This window comes from Glycine soja, chromosome 4 (genome assembly GCF_004193775.1).
Source record: "Glycine soja cultivar W05 chromosome 4, ASM419377v2, whole genome shotgun sequence".
Lineage (NCBI taxonomy): Eukaryota > Viridiplantae > Streptophyta > Magnoliopsida > Fabales > Fabaceae > Glycine > Glycine soja.
The window spans coordinates 4148952-4162929 of NC_041005.1; the positions used below are offsets into that span (position 1 = coordinate 4148952).

General features: G+C 34.4%; 2 protein-coding genes across 2 annotated transcripts; both read right to left on the bottom strand.

The window, feature by feature from the left end:
* Window positions 1-762: 762 nt before the first annotated feature.
* Window positions 763-6793, bottom strand: LOC114408819 (glycine dehydrogenase (decarboxylating), mitochondrial-like). The gene is made up of 15 exons (XM_028371993.1): window positions 5236-6793; window positions 4407-4652; window positions 4262-4339; window positions 4073-4173; window positions 3799-3994; window positions 3578-3703; window positions 3202-3387; window positions 2938-3051; window positions 2624-2776; window positions 2193-2381; window positions 2040-2117; window positions 1828-1953; window positions 1639-1737; window positions 1342-1459; window positions 763-1063 (listed from the first exon to the last, which is right to left on the bottom strand). The coding sequence occupies exons 1-15, from the start codon at window positions 6424-6426 to the stop codon at window positions 969-971; spliced, it is 3096 nt and encodes a 1031-aa protein (XP_028227794.1). The 5' UTR covers window positions 6427-6793; the 3' UTR covers window positions 763-968.
* Window positions 6794-8285: 1492 nt separating this feature from the next.
* LOC114408071 (putative GATA transcription factor 22) lies at window positions 8286-9939 on the bottom strand. The gene is made up of 3 exons (XM_028371195.1): window positions 9666-9939; window positions 8905-9249; window positions 8286-8704 (listed from the first exon to the last, which is right to left on the bottom strand). The coding sequence occupies exons 1-3, from the start codon at window positions 9840-9842 to the stop codon at window positions 8348-8350; spliced, it is 879 nt and encodes a 292-aa protein (XP_028226996.1). The 5' UTR covers window positions 9843-9939; the 3' UTR covers window positions 8286-8347.
* Window positions 9940-13978: the final 4039 nt, after the last annotated feature.

The window sequence follows — 13978 nt, forward strand, 5'->3', positions numbered from 1 at the left end:
TTTTTTTAGTCCTCTCTACCTAATTTTTTACTGTATGAATGTACAATTTATAACAAATTTTCACCAAAAAAGGACTAAAAATATTTTGTAAATTTAAGAGGATTAAAAATATGTTTAAGCCAAGAAAAAGTTGCAATTTCAATATTCTTTGCTTGAGTGCTTGTAAACTCGAACACTTTGTAACATTACCATACACTAAAATACTTCAGAGAACAAAATAAAATTTTGATGGAATTTTGTTTTTGTATTCACAAAATAAAAGAGTTTACAAACATGATAGAATTGTTTGAAAAATGAAATATTTTTAATAACATGTCCAGTAAATAAATATTGTATTTAATGAATATATGGCAAAAATAAAATGAGAAAACTATTATTAAATGAGACTTTGATAATAAAATAAAAAATAAACATATTAGAAAAAAAATTCTCTTTTAGAATTTGTTAATAAAAGTTAAAAATAGTATGAATATAAAAATTAAAAATTGATTAATTTTTCTTTATTTTTGCTATATATAAAACAAGAAAAAAAAGTTTAGAATCTATTGAATTCCTATCTTCAAATAGTTCAAAGACCTAATTAAAAAATAAATACAAGTTTAGGAACTCAATTGAAAAAAAAAAGTTCAAGAACCTGAAGATTAATTTAACCTTAAAAAATAGTTATAAATACTAAAACAAACATTTAATATTTTGTTAGAATTAAAAACATTTAATATTTCTATCATCCGTAACAAATCCTAAAATCCAAAAGCAGGAGTATACCGCATTGGACACAAGTCACAACAGTTTATTTCTTTTTTGGATACCTTTCTTTGCTGTGTTTAGGTATGGTTATGTGGCTGAATGAAACTTACATCATCATCATTATGATATAATGAAGCAAAGGTCAAGCAGCAACGCCTGAATGATAGGAAGAGTTTATGTACAATTTAAAAAATGAAAATACTTGTCAATGGAAGAAAAGATTAGGCCGTTGCAGCAGCTTGTTCTTCAACAACCTGTGATGTTGGGAGAAGGGTGCAAACGAGGTTGCGATCACCGTACACATTATCAATACGTCCTGATACAACCCAGCAACATTTTACATTTATTAGTCTATTTAATTGTCAAACACAACTATTCAAGCCGAAAATGCACCAAGTGAGAATTAGAATGACTACTATTAATATGCCACACTTTAATGACATTTAGAATCAATTCCTATCCCCTCAGAGAAGGGAAAGTTTTGAGAATTAAATTAAAGTAAAAAGTTCCACACCAACTTTAGAGAATAGCCTTACAATAGTGGATAATGTGGTAGGTTAATTATGATTTATGAAAAGGATCATCATGTCATACCTGTGGAAGGCCAGAACTTAGAAACACGAAGCCAGGAAGCTGGGAAGGCAGCATATTCTCGAGAGTATGGTTTTGTCCATGCATCTCCCATGAGCACTGATGGTGGATGAGGGGCACACTGCATAACATTTTAGATAATCACTCAAACTAGATCGAAATTGTAAATAAAAATATGAATCCAGTGGTACAAGTATAACACCGCTCAATTATAAAGTAGTCATCTGTTTCTTATTATATCATGTTAATAGAGAAGAATACCAAAGAGACAAAACAACAAACTCATATAGTCTCACATACCTTTAGAACATTGTTGTTAATGTCGGCCTTTCCTTTCTCAATCTCAGCAATTTCTTGTCGAATGGAAATAAGAGCATCACAAAACCTGTCTAGCTCGGCCTGCAATGATGTTTAGTTGAATTAAAGAAAATTTTACATGATAGAAAGTACAAAGAAAAGAGGTCACTCGATTCCAGATTGTAATCATACCTTGCTTTCACTTTCAGTTGGCTCAATCATGAGTGTGCCAGGCACAGGAAATGACATTGTCGGACTATGGAAACCATAGTCCATAAGGCGCTTTGCAACATCTTCAGGCTCTATCCCAGCAGTATTCTACCATAGAGATAGCTTACAATTAAGCAGAATATGAATAATCCTGATTGGTTGAAAAAAAAACTGCAATGATCAGTTGGACCTACCTTAAAGCCTCTTAAGTCAATAATGAATTCATGAGCAACTGTTCCATTGACCCCACGGAAAAGAACAGGGTAATGATTCTGTAAAACTTAGAAGTATAAGTAAAGTTGCAAGGTAAAGAAACACAAGCAATCAATCTATGACGTTGCACAAACCTCCAATCGTTTTGCCATATAGTTTGCATTCAAAATGGCTGTTTTTGATGCTTCGGTGAGTCCTTTAGAACCCATCATGGCTATGTAAGAGTATGAGATAGGCAATATCAGTGCTGAGCCCCATGGTGCAGCAGAAATGGTACCAAGTGGTTGTGACTTGCCAGGGGCAGGAATGCCACAAGTGGGAACCTTCAAATATGGTAACAGATTATTAATTATAAAGGAAACAAAGATATTATTATACAAGAACATTATTGTTACTGCTAGGGATCTCAAGCATATGTGTGTGGCAGAGAGAAAACAATGTCATCCAGTTTCAAGGATATTACAGATAAATTTTTCAGTGAGAAAAATGTTATTTCTAATTAGTGTGCAACTAAAAAATGTATGCATGCCATATAGATAATATGACACATAACAAAAATTATTACCACTGGATGTGATGGTAAAAATGGTGCCAAGTGTTTCTTTACTCCAATAGGACCCATGCCAGGGCCACCTCCTCCATGAGGGATGCAAAATGTCTTATGGAGATTCAGATGGCAAACATCTGCTCCAATCCAACCTGGGCTTGTAAGTCCTACCTGTAAATATTAACCTCGTTTGAAAATTAGGCCCAAAATGATATACTGTAATACAGAACAGCAACAACAAAAGCACCAGTTTGTATGGTTCCTAGTTTTGCATGGCAATATGATTGAAGATTTACATAGGATATAAAGACGTGAATTCATGAGAAACAAACCTGTGCATTCATGTTAGCACCATCCATATATACTTGACCTCCATTATCATGAATAATCTTGCATATCTCATCAATACCTTCTTCATAAACACCATGGGTTGAAGGATATGTTACCTATAATTTAAATCAAAACCACCACAACAAATGAATATTTAAAAAAAAGAAAAAAATTAGCCAAGTTGGAAACACCCCTTTCCTCCAAATTCCCAGGTTATCCAAATAATGCTAGTAAAATTAGAATATAGGAAGCAACACAAGTTGTACCATGAGAGCAGCTAGGTTGTCCTTATGTGTTTCAGCAGCCTTCCTCAACTCATCAATATTGATGTTTCCCTTGGCATCAGTTCCAACAGATACAATTTTCATTGCACACATAGCAGCACTGGCAGGATTTGTACCATGTGCTGAGACAGGTATAATGCAGACATTGCGATGGTGGTCTCCTCTTGCCTATAGTTTGTCCAATTGCCCAAAGAAGTAAGCATCACAAAAATTTCAGAGTATATATTATCAAATGCAGTAATGTAGGGGAAAGCATTGCATGCAGAAAGAGTGAAACACACAAAACACAGAATTGAGATAGTCTGTTACTGGTTGAACAGCAAAGTAGAATTCATAATAATGACTGAAGTCACCATACCAAATGATATGCACGAATAACCATCAGTCCAGCATATTCTCCGGCAGCACCAGCATTAGGTTGCAAAGAGAAGGAATCAAACCCAGTGATTGTACACAGCAATTTACCCAAATTTTCGAACATTTCCTGATACCAGATTTGCTTGTTTAGACACCAAAAAATATTTATCCCACATTTCCCTGTATAAAAGGCACTTTTATTAAATTTAGCCATGTACATACCTGATAACCTTGAGCCTGTTCAATCGGTGCAAAAGGGTGAATGTTAGCAAAGCTAGGCCATGTCACAGGCATCATTTCAGTTGTAGCGTTCAGCTTCATTGTACAAGATCCTAGCGGGATCATACTGTGGCACAATGAAAGATCTTTTGATTGTAGCCTATGAATGTACCTGAGAAGCTCATGCTCAGTGTGGTACCTATTTAAGAGCAAATGGAATTCAGGTAAGCTTCCACAGTATAATCACGCAATTGAACTTATGGGCACAGGGATATACGTGTTAAAGATAGGGTGTGTCAGATAAGGACTCTTTCTAGTAAGTCCAGAAGGAAGTGCAGTCTGAACTTCTGGTGCAAGAGATGCAGCTGTGAAGGAGACCTGCATACGAATTAATTGATGTTTTAGATGACCTTGTGATAATGAGCAATGATATAATTGACAATATGGTACATGTAACAAGTCTTACAGGCTTGCCATTAGAAAAAACTTTGAAAAGATTATCAACATCCTCCAAGGTGGTTGTTTCATCAAAGGCAACAGTGATCTGAAAAGCAACCAAGCTCCATAATCCAAAGACATGAAAACAAATGCAACAAAAAACCAACACTCACAGTGTTCCCATCAACAACCCGCAAATTGATTTCATTCTTGCAAGCAGCATCAGCAATTGCATGGGCATTGGCAGTCCTAATTTTCACAGTGTCAAAGAATGGATGGTCCTGAACTTCCACGGTTCCAAGTTTCTTTAATCCCTGAGCAAACACCCCAGCAAGACCATGAACCCGTTGGGCAATGGTTTTAAGTCCTTCAGGTCCATGATATACAGCATACATAGCAGCCATGTTTGCAAGCAGTGCCTAATCAGAAACAACAATGATCAAACACAAAATCAACCAACTCAAACAAGACCAAAACATGGCTCCAGGAACACACTAACACAAGGACTAGTCTATTCCCAACAGACTATTCATACAAATATGAATTAAAAAAAAAATATTAGAAGTGAAAATTTAGAATTGAAAAATCTTGAGCAGTTTTTGGCACACCACAAGTCACCCCAATGATAAAATAAAACTAAGAGTTATTATAAACATAAACACACTTTCTCTTCTATGTTTCAACTCCATTTTCTTCCTATTAACTTTTTCCTTTCCTATCACATTACTTATTACATTTAACATTTTTTCTTTTGTGTTCTTTTTCCTTTTCATGTTTCTCTTTTTACCACCAAAATCCATCCCAAAATGGGATGGAAGTTGAGTAATGTCTAAAAACTAAAACACCCTTATAAATATCTCTTCTCACTTTCTCTTTTAAAATTTCTTTTTCCTTCCTTCCTTCCCTCCCATTACACCCAAAAAAGGGGTGTTGGTTTATATTTTTCCAAACTATAATTTGATTAGACCAAATCAGGATCAAAGAACAAAGTTGTTATGGTACCTGAGCAGTGCAAATGTTGCTAGTGGCCTTGTCCCTCCGGATATGCTGCTCCCTAGTTTGCATGGCCATTCTCAAAGCCGGCTTTCCAGAAGAATCAACACTGACCCCAATGATCCTCCCAGGCATCATCCTCTTATACTCTTGCGATGTGGCGAGGAATGCGGCGTGTGGACCCCCATACCCCATCGGAACCCCAAACCTCTGAGCAGAGCCAACAACAATATCCACCCCCATTTCCCCAGGAGGCTTCAGCACAGTCAGAGCCAACAAATCAGTCCCCATAACAACCTTCACTCCATGCGCATGAGCCTCCTCTACAAACTCTCCATAGTCCAAAATCTCACCCTCAGTCCCCGGGTACTGAACAAGAACCCCACAAACATCACCGGATTTATAGTCCACATCCTTAACATCCGCAGTAACAACCTTAATACCAAAACCAGACGCTCTGGTTATGCAAACATCAACAGTTTGAGGGTGACAGTTACTGGCAATGATAAAAGTCTTTCTTTTTCCCTTGTGGATGTTGTTACACATTGACATTGCTTCAGCGGCCGCAGTTCCTTCGTCGAGCAAGGAAGCGTTGGACATTGGAAGCGCGGTGAGATCTGAGATCATGGTTTGGAAATTCATGAGGGACTCGAGACGGCCCTGAGATATCTCGGCCTGGTAAGGAGTGTACTGAGTGTACCAGGCGGGGTTCTCCATGATGTTCCGCAGGATCACGGGCGGCACGTGCGTGTTGTAGTACCCCATCCCGATGTACGACTTGAAGCACTTGTTCTTCGACGCCAAGCTGTTCATGTGCGACGACATTTCCGACTCCGTTAGCCCCTCGTTGAAGACGCTGAACGACATGTCGTTCAGACGGATTGATTTCGGGACGGTGGCGTCGATGAGGGAGTCCAGGCTGTCGAAGCCGCATGTCTGGGCCATCTTGCTTTGTTCCTCCGAGGTGGCCGAGTTGTGGCGCCGTGGGAATGTGTCGCTCGGCTTGAGCGCATCCAGTGAAATGAATCGAGATGGGACATTATGTGAGAGTTTTCGGTTGTTTCCGATCGGGTTCTCTGGTTTGGGTAATGAAAAGGAATGGGAAATAGATGAAAGAGAACGCGAATGGGAATTAACCTTGGCCGAGGAAATTAGCCTCTTGAGAATCGCCTTGTTTGCTAGCCTCCGGGCACGTTCCATGAATGCGAATGTGGAAAAAGAAAAGAGTGGGGTGTGGAGGAGAGTGTAAATAAATAAGGTTGGAGAGATCTGGTGGTTGGTGAGTGCGGGCGCACCTACGAAGGAAAAGAACGTGATGTCACACTGTCACTGTCTTGAAAAAACCTATGTGCGCGCGTAGGTTGGAGCTGTATGGATCGAAATACGATTTCCTTTGCATTCAAAGGTAAAATTTGGAATAGGAAGTGTTGTGATGTGTGGTTTGGTGCGAGATTAGTAAGTTGACGGAGTTAGAAGAGGGATTTAATTTGATTAGTGAATGGTGGGTGAGAATGAGACAGGACGCAGAAGCAGGCTATAAGAACATTGGGAGATCTTGATTCTTGGTTCAGACAGTATTTATGTTTTCTTGGATGCGTTATGTATGGAGAATCCTGACCGTGACATTATTTTAAGTTTGAATTTTATGAATGAAAAAAATCTAATTAAAAAAAAAAAGAAATACATTAAAGGTGATCAATCGAGTTTTTCAATAGATATTAATCATCGGTGAAATCAAGAATACTCCATATCAATAATATGATAACAAAAAAAAATATCAAAATTAGTTATACAAGGATTCATTATTTTTTTTATTCATAAGAAGTCATTAAATTGAATTGTGAGGGTGTGCTGACTATGTGTGATAGAACTTGTGAGGAAGCTCATGGAAAGAAGGGAGGTTTTTATTTATTTATTTTTTTATCAATAAATATTGATTTGTTAATTTTATTAAAAATATTAGTGAGAGAACTTTTAATGTGCGACTTTTTCCTTCACCCTTAAATCTATCTTCCTAATCATTAAGTCAACTTTATATCTTCAAGGAGGGAGGGTAAGGAGGCGCATGGTAAAGAGTTATGAAGGATAAGTGGGGGGTGTTTCAAAGGAAGGAGAGGGGTAGGGATGTCTATTTATTGTTTTGGAGAGTTTAAATATCATATATTGGGGTGCCAATCGTAGGCCCTTCTTAAATGGGTATTTATGGGCCAACCTAATTTTATGCTACAGGCCGATCCGCATCTCTTTATTGGGCTGAACCAACCAGATCCCAACAACTAACACAAATTAGGACTTGCTCTGTCCTTCTGAAGCCCGTGCTTAATTAACAATTAACAATATTTAGAGTGCCTTGAAGTAAAATTAAAAAAAAAATTGCGTGCTTTTGTCTAACACGTAATATTAATTATCAAATACACTTTACATTTAAATTGTAATTAATTTTAGATATAATTATAGAATATATTTAATTTATGCTTTAAATCATATCTGGTTTCCCAATTTCTTTTTCAAGATCCGTCATTGATTTCATGAAAAAAAATAGGACAACATAATTGTCGATTTATTTATCTTTTAAAAATTGAAAACATTTCGATTCTCATGACTTTTTATTGTACTTTTAAGATATGCATACATTTCTTGTTTTGACAGATTTAAAATATGCATACATGAAAATATAAAAGAAATATAGAAAAAAGTTATATAATGTAAAATAGTTTGGTATTATAACTCAATCATAATTATAATATATAATAAATTTATTAATTTTTATAATAATTATTTTAAAAGTCATTTAATAATAATGATTGTATAAAATTGTTTTTTTAATTTCATTATACATAATCATTAAACTTAAAGAAATATGAGTGACGACAGAGAAATAAAAGTAAGAATGATTTCAATTATTTAATGTTTGAATAATGAAACCGCGCACATTATTATAAAGAGTTTAATTACGGTTTAATGATTTTTAAGTTAATTTTACAAAAGTTAAATAAGTTTATTATAAATGATTAGATAAGATTGGATGATAATATAAAATTTATAATTTTAAACTTTCATTACATATCCCTTTGTTTCTATTATTAAATGAGTGGAAAATCCATGGAAGAAACATTCCTTCTTAACAGTAAACAAAGCCGCAAGATAAATCCATGAGAAGCATCGCTGCCTGAGCTACTTCATCCATTATTGGAAACACTTGCTGCTTCAAAGCCGAACTATCCCTCAAACTCAAACCAAAATCGTTCAAATCAATCTTCACGTTCTCCTGCTGAGATGTTCCTTCAGCAGTACTAGTAGTTGCCAACTTGCACTTAAGCCTGAACCGTGCAAAATGGTTTGTACGAGACTTCTTTTCCTTGTGATGCACTCTGATCTTTGTAGAAGATGAATTCACGGAAGGAGCAAAACCATTTACAGCTTCTGCCATTGCCCTTCTTGCCTTCCTCTGTCGAATGCCGCAGGCATTGCAAAGTGACTGCACCACCAAGATGTTAAAAACTTCGTAACCCATTGCCCAGAGACTCTTCGCTATGCGCTTGTTATTTAATTTTAATTAGAACTAGCTATTTATTAATTAATTTGTAGAACTACATGCAAGTATCCAATGTAAAAAAAAATGACAAGCAACAAAATATAGCTAGCGTTAATTAGATAAAAGAAGGAAAGGGAAATTACCTTAGGACCATTAGGACCACTCCTCCAGAGTGGGGTACTGGTTGTGTTGCAATCCGCACAAACCCTTGTAATATTATTCAATGCTTTCTTTGTGGCCAGATCGCTGCTAGTGCTAGGTAGCCTCATCATTTTTCTCGTTAACCTCGCAGTTGAAGACATCCATTTTTCATAATCATGATCTCTTTTGTTCTCTTCGTCCTCTATTTTGTACAAGGAAACGTTATGGTGGCCACACTCGCTGCTTGAATCTGCCTTAACGGGCTTAGGTTGAAGTTTAACGGAGGATGAATTGCACACTTGGTTGTTGTTGTTTGATGGTCCAATATGAAATACAAGCTTCCCATCCTAATTAAAATGAATAGATGAAAGACTATAGTTAAACATTAGATGCACAATTCATACTAAAATGGGTCTTTTGTGTAAGTATATTTTGTGACATGAGCCGGTCATTAATTTTTCTAATGATACCAATTAAACAACAGATGCATGTAATTAACGTTAAGAAAATAACTTAATTTGACCTGCAATTTTTCATTTCAAAAGGAAAACCAGTAGCTTTAATTTGATGAATATTATTCTAGCTAGTTTATTCTCTTACTAAAGCCACTTAGCTAGCCACACACTCATCACTAGAGCAGTGCACTTATTTCTTTCTCAACATTTATTTATATAAGCCTCACGAAGATGAAGATATATAACAGAAAAATGGAAAGCATAGTTAAAAATGGTTAACCAAAATTAAAGGAATATTAAAATCTTGCCTGTTGATGACCATGTCTTAAATCTCTGATATCTTTGGTTTGGCTTTGATCGAGTATGTGAAAGAAGGTGCAACATGAGAGAGAAGTTGATTCGTGATTATTCGCAGAAATGAAGAGTTGACTTTGATCTTGTATCGTAGGGCATGGGGGGTTGGGGTTCAGTGAAACAGAAGTCATGAATGATAAAATTCAAATTAAGATTCTAAAAAAGGAAGGGGCTGACCACACGGTGGTAGGGTTCTTATAAAAGGAGGAAAGAGCTAAGCACAGAATAAGAGGTGTCTGCCAATGTCAAGCATTCACGTCAAGGCTTTTTATATATATATATTCTAAAACCTAAACAAGAAAAGAAAAATGTGCAACTAGGATTTTCTGCAGTGGGAAATTTAACTCATCACCCAGTTAATCAGCAGATCCTAACCATTGGATCAAGATCGGACGTAAAAATCAGACTTAAATTTTTTTTATATATATATCAAATGTAAACCAAGTATATATACCAACCGATAGCCATCTAATAATACTAGTTCACGACTGCGAGAATGCATATAAAGGCACTGAATCTGGTTTCAAAAATTATCAACGTACGCCCCCATTTTAAGAGTGTATGAGTGAATAGAAGAAAGAAAGAAAAAATTATCAATATAATAAATGAAAGTGATGAGAAATGAAATGTATTTTGGAACCAAATTTATTAAAAACAATGCAAAGTAACTTGTAACTTCTACAGCAATTAATCTTGTTGATATGAATTTTACATTGATGGGTTATGGTAAAAACATGCTGGAATACAGGAACAGGGAAAAAAAACAGTAAATGTACTACAGCGATAACTGAAAAAAACAATATTAATTATTGAGAAGAGACAAGAAAAAAGGAGGTGTAAAATGCAACTACGCGACCTGACAAAAATCCTATCTGCGTTTTTTCAGTCCTCTCACATATGGTTCAACCTCGATCAGCATATATTTAATAGGATTATATTATTCATTCGTTATTTTTTAAGATATTGTTTTCTATTTTTTATCACATTTAATTATCGTTATATTCGTATTTTCTACATGCTTTATGTTCTCTTCTTATGTTTCTGTTTATTGCGTAATGATTGTATAAATATATACATTGAGATGAATTAATTGAAAAGCAAGATAATATTAATATACCAACAAAATTAACTTCGAATTAGGACATCATGGAAATGACTAACGACGGTTTATAATATTTGTTTAGTAGTGAAAGAAGAATGGGAGGAGAGAGATGATGATATGGGTTTAATTTTTTTCACTAATAAAAATTAACAATTAACATTTGATAGAAAAAAAAACAATATGAAAATGCATGTGTTAAGTCACCAATGCCTCTATTGTTTAGTGATTTTATGGTGTGAACTTATTTTGAAAGTATGTATTTGGTAGTTTAATCTTGATTTATACGTACAGTTTAATTAAAATTAATGCATTGTCAATATTTTTTTTATACCTACCTATATAGATAAACATATATGATAAATTATTGATTTTTATAATAAGTTTTTTAATGTCATATTTAAAATAATTTTTAATTGATTAATCCTATAAAAGTATTTACACACAGTATATCAAAATGAAACTCATACGTATCCCAATATTATCTCGATGAGCTATTTGCCTCCTGTATTCAAACTCAAATGGATGGAAATGGAATAGTTGTTACTTGTTACCAACTTACCATTAATTATAATCGTGCCTCTGCCCTCTAGTAGTCACCTGTGTAGAATTTATGAATTTTGTTCCCTTTTGAAAAAATGTGATGAGGATTTTGCAGATCTGAATAGATTGATACAGATATGAATGCAATTAGCCGTAACTTCTTAGTGTTGCCAAAGAAAAAATCAAGTAGGCTGCAGTCTCGTGACAGAGACAACAGACTCTTAGTCCCCACACCCTTTTGCCATCAACCATGTATGTACACATTGTTTTTTTTTCCATCAGCTCCATTCCATCCGTTGTGAAAATTAATTAAGAACAATTAATAGCCAATTAGCCCATGATTAATTTCTTCCACGTCTTGGAGGTCTTAATTATTAGTCTTATTATCCTCAAAGGAATTTTAGGGAACAACAAAAGTTCATAGAAAACGGTCGTACAATCGATTAAAAAATCATTTTTAACTGATTTAAAAAGTTATTTGTCTGTACTAGTGGCGAATTTGATACCATGGTATAACGAGAATCAGAAAGCTATCTTTGTTTTTGGCGCCACTAATTAGGGGTTGAAAGTTGTTTAAATGTCGTTCACCTAATAAATCTACACAAATCTGTGCCTAATCTACAGATTATCAAGAAGCTGGAAGCTACGTATGAATCACTCCCGTGTCTTGAAGCCAAAACAAGATTAGATAACTGTTACTGATGGTGAGGCCTAGTTTTGTCTCAACGTAAGTGTGTCCTAATGCAAGTGGTACTGTTGAATTTTGGACCATGGTCGTATGAGTACGTATTCGGCTAAATGACACTGCAATCGGTGGCCGAATTCATCCTCCCTATTCTGCTGTTCTGAGTCTGACAGAGATCCAGCTATTTGTCTTTAAGCTACCACTGTTCCAAGCGGAAAACTTAACATTGGAGGGATTTTCTTATAGCCAGTGGCATTAAGCTACTATATATATAGACGTTCTGTTTATATTTTTGTATAGTTGATTTTGAAAGAATTTATGTTGAAAAAAACTTATCTAACCAATTTTGCCACCGTAAGTACATACTCTTGTATGATTTTGATTGCCTTTACCTTGAAAATTTTGACCTTGGCCTCTGTCATTTGATAGTTCCTTGCCCTTGTGACTGCTTCCATCTAATGTTTCTTCCTGTAAAGGTTGAATTCAGAAGCACCTCAGGCCCTCCAAGAATAGTACCATTCAATTGCCTCTCTTGTTGAAGAACAAGACAGAAAACATGGTTAATAGAAGGCAATGGCTCCATTAACAAGATTTTTGTCTTAACAATATGTTACATGAATCTCCAAGAGTTTTAAGGAAACACACAACATACTATACTCTGCATCCTTATGCTTCTTCACAAGTTTCAACATCACAATCAGGTCGCAAATTTAAAGTGTCTAATCATGCCACAGAATTTGTAATGCAATGGGATAGTTAGACATACTTTTTTCACATTGTTTAATTGAATGAATTTCTTGCAACAGATGAAAGTCTAAAGTTATGTTCCTTTGAAAATCTATCTCTAAGATTATCCAACAAATCGGTAACATTTTTTATATGTACAATACTGAGTAATTGGAGGAGCAAGGGTTCAAGAAATCTAATAAAGAACTATTACATTACATTTTTTTCATGCTTCAAATAATTCATCATTTTCATCAGGCATTGAAAGAGCACCAGTGATAAACTTAAAATTTATTGTTTGACTTAACTCACTGAAGTGCTCGCCTAATAGTTTTGCTCCAAGAGCGACAACTTTTACCATTCAATGGGGTTGTCTGCATTACCGCAGCAACAGAAACATTCCATGCTGTATTTGTAATTTTGGTTTATTGTGCAGGTGTTAGAGAGCTACAACTATGCTACTGTAAATTTGACAAAACCACCATTAAAGCTAAAGAAAAGATAAAAATTGTATATTGATATTCTTCATTGATAATAAAAGGATAGGAGAAATACAATTTTATAACCTAATTACTACTGTTTGATCCTACAAGTATCACCATCTTAACTTAGAGAATTAGAAATAAAAGCTATATAATATAATAGATAATATTCTAATATTTTAACTTCATCTAATGTAATCTTTCAAATATTTTATTTTAGGTCCAAAATAAAATGCTGTAAAAAAATGGTTGAAAGATTACATTAGACCATCATTACAAATATTATTTTTAGGAGGCACAGCACAACACCAGTTAGCTAGTGTCAAGAAAATTTTCTAAAAATTGCAAAGTGGTCTTTAATTAATTTGAGTGGTTATATTTCAAAATCCCAAATTTACAAACATCTCATTAATACTCCCTCTCAATTCATATATAAAAAAATAATTAATTTAACATTAATTAAAAAAATTAGTTGACATCATTTAATTTTATTAATCTCAAGTAAAAAATAAAATTATTTTTAAAATTTGTTTTATTGGAACTTATTATCATAAATAAAAAAGAGTTATTAAAAATAAAAATAAAATTAAATGAAGGATATTTTATGAATGATAACATTAAATATGATAAAATTAGTTAAATTTATTTATATTTAAACCTAACCAACAAAATCACTTTTTTGTTTAAATATAAATCTAGAGGGAGTACCTCTCATTTTTTTTAATCTCTTTT

What these genes read in the sequence shown, in the direction of transcription:
- LOC114408819 (XM_028371993.1), bottom strand. Translation starts at nt 6,426, where the DNA reads ATGGAACGTGCCCGGAGGCTAGCAAACAAGGCGATTCTCAAGAGGCTA. An exon ending in GGGTTGTTGATGGGAACACT is followed by an intron (nt 4,340 to 4,406) that starts GTGAGTGTTGGT and finishes GTTGCTTTTCAG; the next exon opens with ATCACTGTTGCCTTTGATGA. An exon ending in ATATGGCAAAACGATTGGAG is followed by an intron (nt 2,118 to 2,192) that starts GTTTGTGCAACG and finishes TAAGTTTTACAG; the next exon opens with AATCATTACCCTGTTCTTTT.
- LOC114408071 (XM_028371195.1), bottom strand. Translation starts at nt 9,842, where the DNA reads ATGACTTCTGTTTCACTGAACCCCAACCCCCCATGCCCTACGATACAA. An exon ending in TAAGACATGGTCATCAACAG is followed by an intron (nt 9,250 to 9,665) that starts GCAAGATTTTAA and finishes CATTTTAATTAG; the next exon opens with GATGGGAAGCTTGTATTTCA. An exon ending in GTGGTCCTAATGGTCCTAAG is followed by an intron (nt 8,705 to 8,904) that starts GTAATTTCCCTT and finishes TTGGTGGTGCAG; the next exon opens with TCACTTTGCAATGCCTGCGG.